The sequence below is a fragment of the Labrus mixtus genome, chromosome 20 (genome assembly GCF_963584025.1).
Source record: "Labrus mixtus chromosome 20, fLabMix1.1, whole genome shotgun sequence".
NCBI classification, from domain to species: Eukaryota; Metazoa; Chordata; class Actinopteri; order Labriformes; family Labridae; genus Labrus; species Labrus mixtus.
In genome coordinates, this window is record NC_083631.1 from 24146355 (window position 1) to 24161064 (window position 14710).

Here is a 14710-nt window from a genome sequence, read left to right on the forward strand (position 1 = left end):
GTGTGTCGGTTGTCGTGGTTACCATAAGGCAGTGTGCTGAGGGCCTCTCCGTTGGGGTAGGGGCTGACCATTTTCTTGTTGGTCATGACTCTGGCGGTGGCGTTGTTCACCTGAGGGCGGAGGAGCAGACGGTCAGACACAAACACACAAAGAAGCAGCAACATTTAAAACACAAAAAGTCTGATGTTTGGGATTATTAAGAAGGAGAAACACAGATTTATGTGCTCGTGTTAGAGAGATTAAAAGTCTCAGAGCTTCTCTGTGTGTTTTAACTGTCACTGAGAGATCACAAGTTTCATCTCTGTCTCGTTTGATTTGTGTTTGTTCATCATTTACACAGTCTGTTTCTTTAATTCAGTTTCTGTTTTGTCCATGTTTTCCATCCCCCTGCTGCCTTTTCTGTTCTGCATAAAAAACTCTTTGTAACTGCTTTAGAAAAGTGCGATGTGATGTCGTTAGTTCTGTTTTTATAACCGACATATTATAAAATTATTTTGCCCCACATAAGTAGCAACATATCTCAGATTTTAATGTTCTAAATATCATCTTAAAGGCACAGAGTAGACTTAAAGCTAGCTGTTAACCAATCATGGTAAAGCACGGTCCAACTCTGACACCTAGTGTTTAAAATGGGTACTGCAGTCTAAATTCTAAACATTGTAGAGAGCTGTCTCTCGCTGTCTCTGTCTCTCTTTAGGTCGGGTACAATCACTTCTATCTGAACCACTTCTCTTGCCCGCTTCCATCACTGCAACACCTGTTGACCTGATAACTGCTCTCATATCTGGCAAACTGAGGGGCGTCCAAAACGGACCGTGTCACAAATAGGTTTTGTGCAATTTAGGCAGGTTGCAAGAGTTCGTCATCGGACGCCTGGGACTTCCATTTTTGTCGCTGTGGAATCAAACATTTAAAAAATATTGTTTTGATTCTGATATTGCGACATCACTACCGGTGAGTAAACTTAGTGTTTGGTTAGAGGAAAGGGCGTGACGTTAATATCTGATCCCTTCTGTGCAGATGCTCCAAATGAGCAGAACATCAGCGGCCATCATGGCGGGGGAACTTTGGCTTTATTTTTTGCACAACAGGAGGAGGAGGGGGAGACGCTTCATTTATGTGTCTGTATTTTTATGGTGCAGGCTGTTTGGGGGGATTTTCAGTCATCGTGCAATTAAAGGAAAGTTACCCAGCAGACATTTGGTGATTCATTGTGGAGCTGCCACGGCTGACAGCGGTTATGTTGCTGCTGCGGCTGCAGCTGTGATGACACATAAAAACAGGGGGGGTCGTGGGGGGGGGAAGGCAGAAAATAAGTGAGCTGTGCTTGTTTTGGGCATGCACAGCACAGGTGACAGTACTGTGGACTCCTTTCTACTCTCGTTAATGTTCATGGCGGCGGATATTTCGGTCTCATGCTCTGGTTTTGGATCGAAGATGGCTGATAATCTTCTTTCGGAGCTTCAAAGGCCTCGCACTCGGCTCCCTTCATCTCTCCTCATCTTCCTTTGATGGGCTTTCAGAGAACGAGATTGTGTCTCGGTAATAACCCGTGTGCTGTCAGAGCTCCTCATCTGACTGTGTGCTGAGCTACAGATTAATGACCTTTTTGGCTGGATGAGGACTGAGTGTGTGTGTGTGTGTGTGTGTGTGTGTGTGTGTGTGTTAGAGTGTGAGTGTGTGAGACAGGGGAATGAGAGTGCACACACACGCTGCCCTCTCATTCAGGAGACCATTAAGTCCTCGCTGCCTCTCAGTGAGTCATGTTCTTTATCCGTCAAGCTCCATTCAAATGGAAATCAGGTTCACCACATTTTTCCCTCGTTGCAAATGACGAGGTCAGCAACAAATAAGTGAATCAATTAGCTTAGCATAGCTAGCTCTGTGACGCAACTGAACGCCAGTGTTTATGTGGAGAAAATCCAGTTAATAAATCAAGGTGATGACGACATTCTCTGCAGGGCTGTGGGTCGCTACAACAACAGAATTTAAACTCAGATCTGATGCTAGTAAAAAGATTCTAAGATTCTGCTCCTGAATGCTCTGGATTTGTTTGGACCAGAGAAGGTAGGCGCTTTTAAGACACGCCCCCACACGACCGTTTTGGACGCCCCTCGGTTTGTCAGATATGAGAGCAGTTATCAGGTCAACAGGTGTTGCAGCGATGGAAGCGGGCAAGAGAAGTGGTTCAGATAGAAGTGATTGTACCCGACCTAAAAAGCCTCTGCATGTTTCTAATAAGCTCCACGAGCAGAAACGTGCTCAAACTAGGATCAATATTGGAGATGCTTTTGAAAAATGGAGAGAGGTTAGAACACAGAAAGGTTTACAGACCCATGCAGAGCTGGATAAACACTGAAGCTTCAGAGTCCACCACATGGTGACCTGTGTGAGCATCCACTCTGGGGGGGGGGGAGACAGCTCTCTATGATGTTTAGAATTTACACTGCAGTATCCATTTTAAACACTAGGGGTCAGAGTTACATACTGCTCCTTTAATGAACTTTCTTATTTACCGCAGTCTAAACTGTGTGATTCAGTGAGTCAGCCAGGTCAGTCCAGGATCCGGCATGTACTGGACTGACCTCCTTTACCGCTCACCATCTACCAGCTGAATGTGTGTGTGTGTGTGTGTGTGTGTGTGCAGGTTATTGATGTGTTTTAATTCATGACATCTGGTTAACAGGAGTTCATGCAAATCAACTGAATATGGAGGGAAAATCTGAAAGTGTTAATAAAAACAGCGTTCCTAATCGCACTCTTGCCCTCGCCGATAAACCCCGAGAAAAAAGATTTCCATATGAACCCAAACGTCAGAGGTTTACATCCCAACATCGAACAGAATATTAAAAAAAAAAAGGGAGAGAAAGAAGGGGTGCAAAAACATTTTCTTTTTGACAAAATCAATAATCATGTAACACAGAAATTACACGCAGCCAAACATGGGCGCATCACAACCAAGAGTGAGTAACAAACCAAAGGAAAAGTAAATAAATAAATCAGCCAATCAGCAAGCATCGGATGCAGCATAGAGACCAATCAAAACGATCGCAGCACTCCCACATCGAAACACGTACGAGACAACGATCAGGACGGGATGCAGGTGAGGAGGAGAGAGAGACAGAGCCAGTCCGTTTACAAACACAAAGATGGAGTGAAGACAGAGAGAGAGAGGGAGAGAGAGGGAGAGTGAGGGAGAGTGAGGGAGAGTGAGAGAGGGGGAGAGAGAGAGAGAGGGAGAGTGAGAGAGGGGGAGAGAGAGAGAGAGAGGGAGAGTGAGAGAGGGGGAGAGAGAGAGAGAGAGAGAGAGGGGGAGAGAGAGAGAGAGGAGAGTGAGAGAGGGGGAGAGAGAGAGGGAGAGTGAGAGAGGGGGAGAGAGAGAGAGAGAGGGAGAGTGAGAGAGGGGGGAGAGAGAGAGAGAGGAGAGTGAGAGAGGGGGAGAGAGAGAGAGAGAGGGAGAGTGAGAGAGGGGGAGAGAGAGAGAGAGGGAGAGTGAGAGAGGGGGAGAGAGAGAGAGAGAGGGAGAGTGAGAGAGGGGGAGAGAGAGAGAGAGAGAGGGAGAGAGAGAGAGAGGAGAGTGAGAGAGGGGGAGAGAGAGAGGGAGAGTGAGAGAGGGGGAGAGAGAGAGAGAGAGGGAGAGTGAGAGAGGGAGAGAGAGAGAGAGAGGGGGAGAGAGAGAGAGGAGAGTGAGAGAGGGGGAGAGAGAGAGGGAGAGTGAGAGAGGGGGAGAGAGAGAGAGAGAGGGAGAGTGAGAGAGGGGGGAGAGAGAGAGAGAGGAGAGTGAGAGAGGGGGAGAGAGAGAGAGAGAGTGAGAGAGGGGGAGAGAGAGAGAGAGAGGGAGAGTGAGAGAGGGGGGAGAGAGAGAGAGAGGAGAGTGAGAGAGGGGGAGAGAGAGAGAGAGAGAGAGAGAGAGGGAGAGTGAGAGAGGGGGAGAGAGAGAGAGAGAGGGAGAGTGAGAGAGGGGGAGAGAGAGAGAGAGAGAGAGAGAGGGGGAGAGAGAGAGAGAGGAGAGTGAGAGAGGGGGAGAGAGAGAGGGAGAGTGAGAGAGAGAGAGGGAGAGTGAGAGAGGGGGAGAGAGAGAGAGAGAGAGGGAGAGTGAGAGAGGGGGAGAGAGAGAGAGAGGAGAGTGAGAGAGGGGGAGAGAGAGAGAGAGGAGAGTGAGAGAGGGGGAGAGAGAGAGAGAGAGGGAGAGTGAGAGAGAGAGAGGGAGAGTGAGAGAGGGGGAGAGAGAGAGAGAGAGAGGGAGAGTGAGAGAGGGGGGGAGAGAGAGAGAGGAGAGTGAGAGAGGGGGAGAGAGAGAGAGGGAGAGTGAGAGAGGGGGAGAGAGAGATAGGAGAGTGAGAGAGGGGGAGAGAGAGAGAGGAGAGTGAGAGAGGGGGAGAGAGAGAGAGAGGGAGAGAGGGAGAGTGAGAGAGGGGGAGAGAGAGAGAGAGGAGAGTGAGAGAGGGGGAGAGAGAGAGAGAGAGAGGGAGAGAGAGGGAGAGAGAGAGAGAGCGTGAGAGAGGGGGCCAGAGAGAGAGAGAGAGGAGAGGGAGAGAGAGAGGGGGAGAGAGAGAGGAGAGGGAGAGAGAGCCAGTCCGTTTACAAACACAAAGATGGAGTGAAGACAGAGAGAGAGAGAGGAGCGGGGGAGAGAGAGGGGGGGAGAGAGAGAGGGGGAGAGAGAGAGAGGAGAGTGAGAGGGAGAGAGAGAGAGAGGAGAGGGAGAGAGAGACAGAGAGAGAGGTTGAGTGAGAGAGGAGAAGGAGGGAGCGAGAGAGAGGGAGAGTGAGAGAGGGAGAGTGAGAGAGGAGGAGAGAGATAGAGGAGAGGGAGAGAGAGAGAGAGAGAGAAAGTGGAAGTTCACTTGAGCAACACACACACACATTAAAAAACAAACTAAATCAAATCAAAAACGTTTTTAAAATAAACACAGATATCCCAAGGTGCATCATTCAAATAAAGCAATTAGATTTGGTGACCATTCTCCTGAAAATCTCATCGGATGTGGTGGGTTGAGAAACAGAGCACCAAAGGATGGAGAGAGAGAGAGAGAGAGGTAGAGAGAGAGAGAGAGAGAGAGAGAGAGAGAGAGAGAGAGAGAGCAGTCCTCATTCCCAAAAAAGGAGAGAAATTAAATAAAGATGAGACACTTTGCCAGGCATCAGAAGTGTGTGTCACAAACTGAGACCAGTACGACTACGAGACTACGACTACTGTTACACAAACAGTCCACTACAAGAAAACCAAACCGAGGAAACAAAAACAAAAACAAAAACAGCAGCATAAAAAAGAGAGAGAGACCCAAATGAACAGAGAGTTAGGTAAACCCCACATCGGTTCAGAAACACATATGGTCACAGAGCAGCGGTCGATAAAGAGAGACAGCAGGCGCAGAGGTTTATCGTCTTTGTTCGGTATCTGAAGACGTTCCTGAAGACCAGCTCAGACCACAGAGACTCAGAGACACGGGGTCAACCTGCCGCCATTTAAGGACCTGACACGCTAAGCAGACGGCAAAAAACTACAGGCCAACTACTGTGACGCCTCACGTCTTGGCAAAAAGTTGCACTTGAACGGACCGCAAAGACTACAGCTGACGGCCAACCACCACGTACGTTCTGCATATGCTAAGAGGAAATAACCCTCCATGCCAGCAGGGGGCGGTAGTCTGTAATCGTCATTCCAAAACGGGGAAACCAGAAGAGGACAAGGACGTAATATTGGAACTTCTTATCGACAACAATGTCTGATAAAAAGTTGAAGTTGTTTTTCTTCTGGCGGAGAAATCGTGCCTGATTTGTAAACGTCCAACTTTTCGCTGCAGCGTCCCTAAAGATTTGTTTTCCTGGTCTGAACTGGCCTTAAGCGTCCATCGTCCTGTAACCTCCTCCTGTGTTTCTACAACAAATCCAAATCTAAATCTGTGCCGTCGTTACACTTTGTGGTCTGATTAGCTCACATTAAAGGCTTTATATGTGATTTTTTGATCCAGCAGATGTCGCCCTTGAGCACCAGCATGAAACCAAAACAACTCGCGCTGCATTGTTGTGTTAGCATGCTAATGCTAGTGATCTTTATTCTGCTCGTATCTTCACACTGCATGTAAATTTACCTGAAATGAGCGTGATCTAGAAACACAGTTAAGCAGTGAGTACAGTATGTTATTCTTCTTTTCTCTAGTCCCTCAATTAAACAACTTTTATACGCGAGGGGAGGAGTCAGCCGGCCGTCCTGGCGATGTAAACAAAGTGAAGATAGGACTCTGAAAACTCTGAAAACATCACAGACAGTGGGACTCGGGTGTTACACCCATTGTAGACAGTCATGACTCACAGAGTTATTTTCAGAGGAGATACTTGATTTATATATTTAAGTGTGAAAAATCACATATTAAGACTTTAAAGAAATGTGCACTAACATGAAAGCAGGCGGGTTAATAAGAGATTTATCACCAGAGCAGATTTATTCACGCTGCAGCTCCAGCTGTTCATTCAGTCAAAACATCTTCTGTTGATTGTTTTTATTTTTGAATGAATCGAGACGATGAATGCTGCTCATATCGAGTCCAATGGAGAGTTAATCAGATGGTCGTGGACAGCCGTGTCATTGCAAGGGGGGGGGGGGGGGTGTGTGTGGTTACATTCAGTGATTCCCAGTGAGGAGGTGTTAATGACATGGTGTGAGAGGGGGAGGGGGGGGGGGCATGTGGAGGATAAATTACTGTTAATAGATCCAATCTGTTAAAAGATGCTGTGTCCGTCTGTGTGTGCGTGTGTGTGAGAGAGTGTGTGTGTGTGTGTGATCCTGCGTTCTGCACTGAATCATGACATCACAGCTTCCTGCGCTGCACACTGTAATCATAATATTGTACCTTTAGTTTTAATGCTGTTCATGTTTATGTATCTAATGCCCATTCAGGGGTGGTGGTGGTGGTGGGGGGGGGAAGGGGGGGATCAGTTCAGTGATAGATGTTTGTACAAAACTTACCGTTGCCGCAGAAACAGCGAGTGGTTACCGTGGAGACTGACAACAACACACAGAAGTCGTCAGGGAAACAGAAAAAATATAATAAATGAAGGAACAAATAAGCCTCGGAACAAAAGAAACCTAAATAAACCCCCCCCGACCCGACTGTACCATTTCCCCTCCTCCTCCTCGTTCGTCGACTTCTCGCCCCCCATGAGAAATAAAAAAACCTGACAGCAGCAGTGTCAGAGACAAAAGAGAGAGGGAGAGGACAGAGGATGAAAAGAGGGAGAGAGGATGCTAAACGGAGCTCGAGGAGATTGATGATGCTCTGAGGAGATTCATCGAGGGATACACCGATCCAACAGTTTCATGTCCTGATTCTGACACGTTGGCCCTACCGAGACCAGGGACCAACCCAAATGCATTATGGGTGCAACTAGCTCCGGGGGCAGCAGTAAGTCAGTCTGTAGGGACCTGGGTTAAGAAACGTAGGCAAGTCCCGCTGCAGACCGAGTCTAAAAGTTAGTCTGGTAGCTGGAGAGGTGCCAGGTCACTTCCTGAGCACTGCCGATGTGCTCTCGAGCAAGGCACCAAACCCCCAACTGCACGGGCGCTCTTTCATGTGCAGCCCCCCTCACTCTGACATCTCTCCATGAGTGCATGTCCACATGATCCTGTTTGTGCATGTGTGTGTCTCAGCCTGTGTGTGTTATATCAATATGTATTTTATTAACAGTGAAAACACATGAAAAATAAACTACCTGTTTGTGATTTAAAAAAGTAATATTATAAAATAAAGATGTTCCTTAAATACAATAAAAGAGAGAGAGAGGAGGAGCAGACAGTCAGTCATCATCAGTGACCTGGCACCTCTGTAACATTATTTTTATGGGGTGGGGGTGTCACTTCGGCCTCAGATTCAACTCTGTGACATTCAGATTGAACGACACAGAGGCGTAAATATCGCGGCTTGAAACGGCGGTCTGAATAAGGCTTCTATCTATCGGACACCTGATCGGATCGGTGCATCCCATCCTTTATCCCGAAAATCTAAATTACTTAGAGACTGTATGCAGAAACAACTGATCTGTTTGGAGGGAAAAAAACACAGAAGAGAAGAAAAGAAGAAAGAATAACAGGATGTTGGAACAACACCCCCCCCCCCCCCCAAGAGCAGCAGAGTTGGTTAAACGCTGTCTGGGTTTACGTCGGTCAGAGGACGAGGATATTTAACAAGTGACAAACTCCCTGACAGAAAAGTGAGTGAGTGTGTGTTTAGAGAGGGCTTAAAGTCCCGTTTCACCAAAAACTAAAAGAACAAAAAAAAACATCAAAACAAATAGTGAGGAAAGAAAAATAGAAACGAGGACAAACTCGACTGGCATCAAGTGATTGAAAGGACGAGGAAGAGACAGAACATGGAGCGACACACACACACACACACACACACACACACACACACACACGGTTCAATCATCCATCCGTCCTGGTCGTGTCATGCAGAAACAGAAAGCAGGAAGAAGCCTTCACCTCGGGCCGCTGCCTGTCCAACATCTCACACACTCACGATGGAAATGATGCAGAGGAAACTCAGGCAAAAGGTTTTTGTAACATTTGAACGATTTAAAAGGCCACAGCGAGCCGCAGGCCGACTGCGTCCCGTCGAGGAGTGTGTGCTGGTCAGGCATGCAGAACCACAGGCGTAGCTTCATCTTATCCTTCTGACCGCACACCGTCATCCATGCAGTGATGATGATGACACTCTCTAACCACAAGCCCTCCATCCCTGTGCACACACACACACACACACACACACACACCTTCAAATGTCTGACTAAAACTCTGCGCTGTGCAGGAGCCGTCACTTCCCCCCGACACTGCAGCCACATAAACAACACTCGACCTCAGAGCAGGAGTTAGTGAAGGAGAGTGTCAGCATGGTCTCTGAGCCGCCCAGCAGCCAAAAAACATGTTGATGATACCTGAAGCAAGCGGGTTCTGCAGGAGGACAAATGGAGCATGACTCTTCATATCACGTGTCGGGGTTATGTCATGCTCAATCTCAGCAGCATAGCATGAGCAGAATTATTTCAATTGAAAGGCTTTATTTGTGATTTTTCACACTTAAATATATAAATCAAGTATCTCCTCTGAAAATAACTCTGTGAGTCATGACTGTCTACAATGGGTGTAACACCCGAGTCCCACTGTCTGTGATGTTTTCAGAGTTTTCAGAGTCCTATCTTCACTTTGTTTACATCGCCCGGACGGCCGGCTGACTCCTCCCCTCGTGTATAAAAGTTGTTTAATTGAGGGACTAGAGAAAAGAAGAATAACATACTGTACTCACTGCTTAACTGTGTTTCTAGATCACGCTCATTTCAGGTAAATACGAGCAGAATAAAGATCGCTAGCATTAGCATGCTAACACAACAATGCAGCGCGAGTTGTTTTGGTTTCATGCTGGTGCTCAAGGGCGACATCTGCTGGATCAAAAAATCACATATAAAGCCTTTAAGATCTTAAGGTTTTTATTTGTGTGATATTAAAATTGGGGCTTCAACATTTTATGATCATGTGCAGTTCCCACATCTTAATTGCACGTGTTCAAAGTGTGATGACGATGAAATTGGGATTTGTTGTGCAGCCGTTGGAGCAATCCTGTACTGCATGTTTTTGTTTTTTTGCATTTGAAAGAAGAATGCAGAGTCTGCAGACCGAGACGAATGTCTTCATCACTGGAGAAGAGTTTCGGCTGCACAGTAGAGACCATGCAGAGACCCTGATGCACCTCATGCACAGCCAGTAACCGCAGCATAACAACGACGCGTATGAAGATTGTTTTTTTTTTAAGGATGTCCGACAGAGTAACACAAGTCGATGAGAGCCAAAATGTCAGGAATGAGGACAGCTTCACCGTTTCTGTTAGAGCACTAAACAGTGAGAGAAACAGCCATGAGAGGGAGGGGGGTGTACCGAGGTGTGTGAGTAAAGAACATCTTATAAAACACGCTCTCACACCTATACATGGGCCTCTAACAGCTATGTATAGAATGAAGGAGGGAAGAGGTGGGATCACAGAGAAGCAGGTGGAGACAAAGTGAACTGAAGTTGGACCACTTACATGAAAACACCGCTCAGGAGACTGACTTCTTCAAAGCGCAGAGTTTTAATCCAGATAAAGACAAGTAGAGTTCAACTTAAAAACACACAAATTCTCTTTCTGTTCAAACGGCTACATGCATGCACACTACGAGCAGCTACAGCTACGAGGACAACTACCAATCAACTCCCATTTGGCATGCATGCACCAAAGAAGAAGAAGTGTCAGCGATCCAGTTAAATACAGCAGCGTAAATCATTCAATCCAAATAAGACTCCTACAAATCTACAAGGCACCCAGCTGCAGCTAGCTCCATGCTAAGTGAACGAGTGAACCTCCCATTGCCAAAAACATTTTCAACAAAAAGTCATGCAAGAAAAAAAACGTCAAGATTCTGCAGCGCTGCCTCAGTCAGGCGACATACTCCCACCATGAAATACCAAAACACATGCAAACTTCTGCTACGTCAACTTAAATCATGCCAGTGGAAAACACAACAACACAAGAGCCAGATCTTATTGTATAACCACGGTATACAGTCGGCCTGGATTTCAGAGTTTCTGAATCAGTATGCATGTATATCATCAGCCATCATCTCTGTGAAAACATTCAACAAACTCTGAAATGATACGACCAGTGAAAGAAGCAGCAGCTGCAGGAAAGAGAGCATCGCCTCCAATAGAAATGTTCAGCCTCCTCTCCTCAGCTGAGGGGAATCTATAAACACACATCCGCCATTTGTCCCGCACCAGAAGCCCATGCACCGTGAACAGACAGAGAGACACACGCTCTACACACTCCTGCTGTTGGCCCACCATGCAGCTGAGACAGGACTCGCTACAGACCGACACCACGACGAGTACAACATGCAGCGTGAGGCCTGAGAACAAAAGCTCGCTGATTGACTGACGACATGCACGACTCGGGAGGAAAAGATCAGGTTAAAGCAACACTTGATGTCGACTGAACACAAGGGCAGGACTGATGCAGGGTACTGATTGGCTGCATCAGTGTGGGTTCAGCTTGCTGATTGGCTGATTGAAGGTGGAGGTGGGTGGAGGGAGTGTGCTGTATCAGTGGATGCAGGTGGCTGTCTTTCATTCACACCGTAGAGAGAGTATTAAAGTAAAAAAAAAAAAAAAAAAAAAAGGGTCCAGCCAGCCTCATCCATCATGCAGGAACTGACTCACTCACACACACACACACACACACACACACACACACACACACACACACACACACACACACACACACACACACACACACACACACACACACACACACACACACACACACACACACACACACACACACACACACACACACACACGAGAAAACACTCACACACACACTAATCCCCACAGTAAGCCCATGCAGAAATCCTGGCTTACAGCAGCTACAGATCCAACATGAACCGATTGAAACCCCCAATTAAGAAAAAACACTCGTAAAACACATGCTTCATATAAAAAAAAATTAAAAAATCACATTAAATGAAATCAAAACAACCGGAAACCACAGAGACTTTCAAACTCGAGGACACAGATCTTTTGTCAGACTTTCACAGTGTGTGAACATGCGTTGGTGTCGCTGTGATTCCCAGCATGCTGCTGTTTTTTGCACCAGGAGCCATAAGCATGTCACAACCACTCAGCTGCAGCACGGAGAGAGAGGGGGGACTCAGCAGGATTTCTACACTCAGGAGGAGAATCACAGCGTCTGACAACAGTCTGCCATGCATCATCCCCTCCTGACCTCCTGTGCACAAACATCCAACCAATCGGTGCAGAAAAAGTGGAAACATTGGTGTGGCTACGAGTTGCACATCAGTGGGAAAACAAAGGTTAAGATGCATCAGCTTAAAGGGACAGCGCAGGATTGTTTTAAAGTGGGGTAATATGGAGGAACCTGATCCATAGTGACAGTACTACAGAAGGTAAAATGGCCCTTTATGTGGAGAAGCAGGCTGGAGTGCTGACAGTGCGGGAAAGGAGCGGCAGGTCGGACTTGAACCGTGCTGCCCGCTTGGAGGACTATAACATCGCTACATGGGGTGCAACCTAACGGAATGCCTAAAAGGTGTATATTTTAGACATTAATCTGCAGAGCTGATGTGAGAATGCAGCAGGATATAATCAGGAGAATTCACCTCGAGCGAGTGGGAGGGGGTTGCATGTGTGAACAAGGAGGATTTTAGGGGCAGTCCTCGAGAAATATGTGAAACTGCTTTATCACTTTTCAAGATTAAAATTCCTTTATTGCATCAAGTTGATTCATGACGACGTGTAACCCGATCAAGAGAACCTCAACTTAAAGTGCTATGAGTTCAAGGAGTGCCCCTTTCTTTGCATTGTTAAAATTTAAAATCATTTTTTAAGGTCGGGATTTTTTAAAGATGTCAAACTCTGTTTTTCTGCAGCTTCTCGTTCAGCAGTGAACAGCTGAGCTTTCATGTCGCTTTCTCCACACAAAGGTCCATCCTGATACTCTGATAAGTTCCTCTCTACGACCCCATTAAAAAATGAAGTCCAGTGTCCCTTTAATGTAAAAAAAATGCTGTAGAAAAATACCCAGCATGCCTTATGTTGTGTTCTTGCACCCCCCAAATCATTCCCCTCCAAATAAAAACTGAACAAAAACAAAAGAAGAAACTATCTTTTTTTAATCAAGAAAAACACACAGCAGAGGACCAGAGAGTGGGGGGGGGGGCATATCACTACGGGGAGGATGGGAGCGAGCTGGCAGTCAGTGATCAAGCAGAGTTACGATGGTCGTACGGAGAGGAGACAGAAGAGAGAGAGAGAGAGAGAGAGAGAGAGAGGAAAATTACCTCGATCTTACGACCTTCCACCAGCGTGCCGTGCAGCTTTTCTCGGGCTTTCTCTGCGTCTGCGCTGGTCTCAAATGTCACAAAGCCAAAACCCTGCGGTGCACGGCAGAGGTTAGAGAGAGAGAGGGAGAGAGAGAGAGAGAAGGACACGTCATGAGGGACATCAGGCTGCACATCAGAGATAACTAGAGTTAAAAAACAGTGATTTCTTAAGTTTAAAGGTTTCATCATTACAGAGAAACATCAAGCAGACTGAGATTACCTGTCAACAAATCATCAAATGTGTTCTCACCTTTGAACCTCTCTCATTGAAAATTATCTCGACATCCAGAATCTTCCCAAATTGCTGCAAAAAAAAAAGAAAAAAAAAAAAGAGAAGAAATTAGCAAAGACATCGTTCAGTTCAATCTGTGTTTCCCTCTGGATGATCGCCTCTGTAAAAACCTCTAAAAAGTCAGAAACTTCTGGAACACTGTTTAATATCTGGGCGAGTAACGTCTCCAGTTTCTCTGCTCGACTACAGAATCGGATGTTCAACAGGTCAGCTACGTTTACCAAAGCAGCGAGGCGGCCTCTCCGCTCGGACTGCAGGAGTTGACTTTTAAATTCCATGTTGTATATTATTCAAAATAAATAACTACCCAACTAGACAGGTGAATAATCTCCATCTTCTTGCTGTGCTTCCTTAAAAAAATATCCATCCACCCATCCATTATCTAAACCGCTTTTCCCGTTCAGGGTCGCAGGAATTTTGTGGAATTGTTTAAAGCTCCTTTCACACATACACTGCACTGCCGGACATTTCCAGAAAGTGTCCAGATGAGCTGCACGCAGACTGCCCGACCAGCTCCCTAAAAATGTCCGCTGAATTCAACAGAAGAAAATTCCTCTCTTGTGGGGTGATGATGATGTTTGGGAAACCAGAAGAGTCTGTCTACTCGCCGTTATATTGAATATTTTCTACTGATAACATGTCTACACTCCTGCACTTTAACTTATGCATCACTGATTGCACAGCTCTGGACAGCTCCCTATGTCAATACTGTTCATTTATAACTCTGTTTTTTTGCACATTTACATCGACCTCCAGCAAAGTATGTTGTATTTAATCTTTCATATTTAAGACTAGTAATGCTTAGTTAAATCCTGGTTGTATATATTCACATTCTTAGTTTGGATATTTTTAGTACTTATTTACTTTGTATTTAATATTATATTGTGTTTATTTGCTCATATTGTGTGTTTGGATAACCTGCTGCTGTAACGCCACAATTTCCCAGTTCGGGATCAATAAAGTAATTCTATTCTATTCTAAGAGAGCAGGGGTGTTGTTTGCATTCAACACTCTAAAGGTGGTGAAATTAACGTGCTGCTGGGTTTAAATTTGAATATATTTTGTACTTTAAAGTCTTGTGTGTGGCTGAATTATCTTCTTCATGCTCTGTTGTTGTTCTTATGTTTCTTGTGTGAAGTAAACAAAGTTACACCGACTGACCACTAGGTGTCACTATTGCACAAAAGACAACATTCGTCATTAACCTGTTTCTTTCTCTCTGTGCCTGTCCACTCTGATTTATTGATCCCATTTAAAAAATAAATGGGGCCCCCGCATCTTACCCCGAACATCTGCCTGAGGTCGGGGTCCCGGAAGCGGAAGGGGATGTTTGAGACGTGGAGGCGTTTCGGGGTCCCTTTAGCCTCTGAGGGGTCGTCCGCCGAGCCGACTGATCCCGTGCCTCCTGAACTGCACTGCACGCCCACCTCGCCCTGGGACACCTCATCTGCCTTTACCTGTAGGGGGGAGAGGGAAAGGGGTGAGGGAGGGG

At 46.2% G+C, this 14710-nt stretch overlaps 1 protein-coding gene across 1 annotated transcript in view; it reads right to left on the reverse strand.

Annotated features, from left to right (window-relative positions):
• LOC132954716 (RNA binding protein fox-1 homolog 2-like) overlaps window positions 1-14710 on the reverse strand; it is a 55774-nt gene that overhangs the window by 12940 nt on the left and 28124 nt on the right. Inside the window, 5 exon segments of the mRNA XM_061027362.1 lie at window positions 23-110; window positions 1190-1261; window positions 12885-12977; window positions 13177-13230; window positions 14502-14675. Coding sequence (XP_060883345.1) covers window positions 23-110; window positions 1190-1261; window positions 12885-12977; window positions 13177-13230; window positions 14502-14675 — 481 coding nt within the window.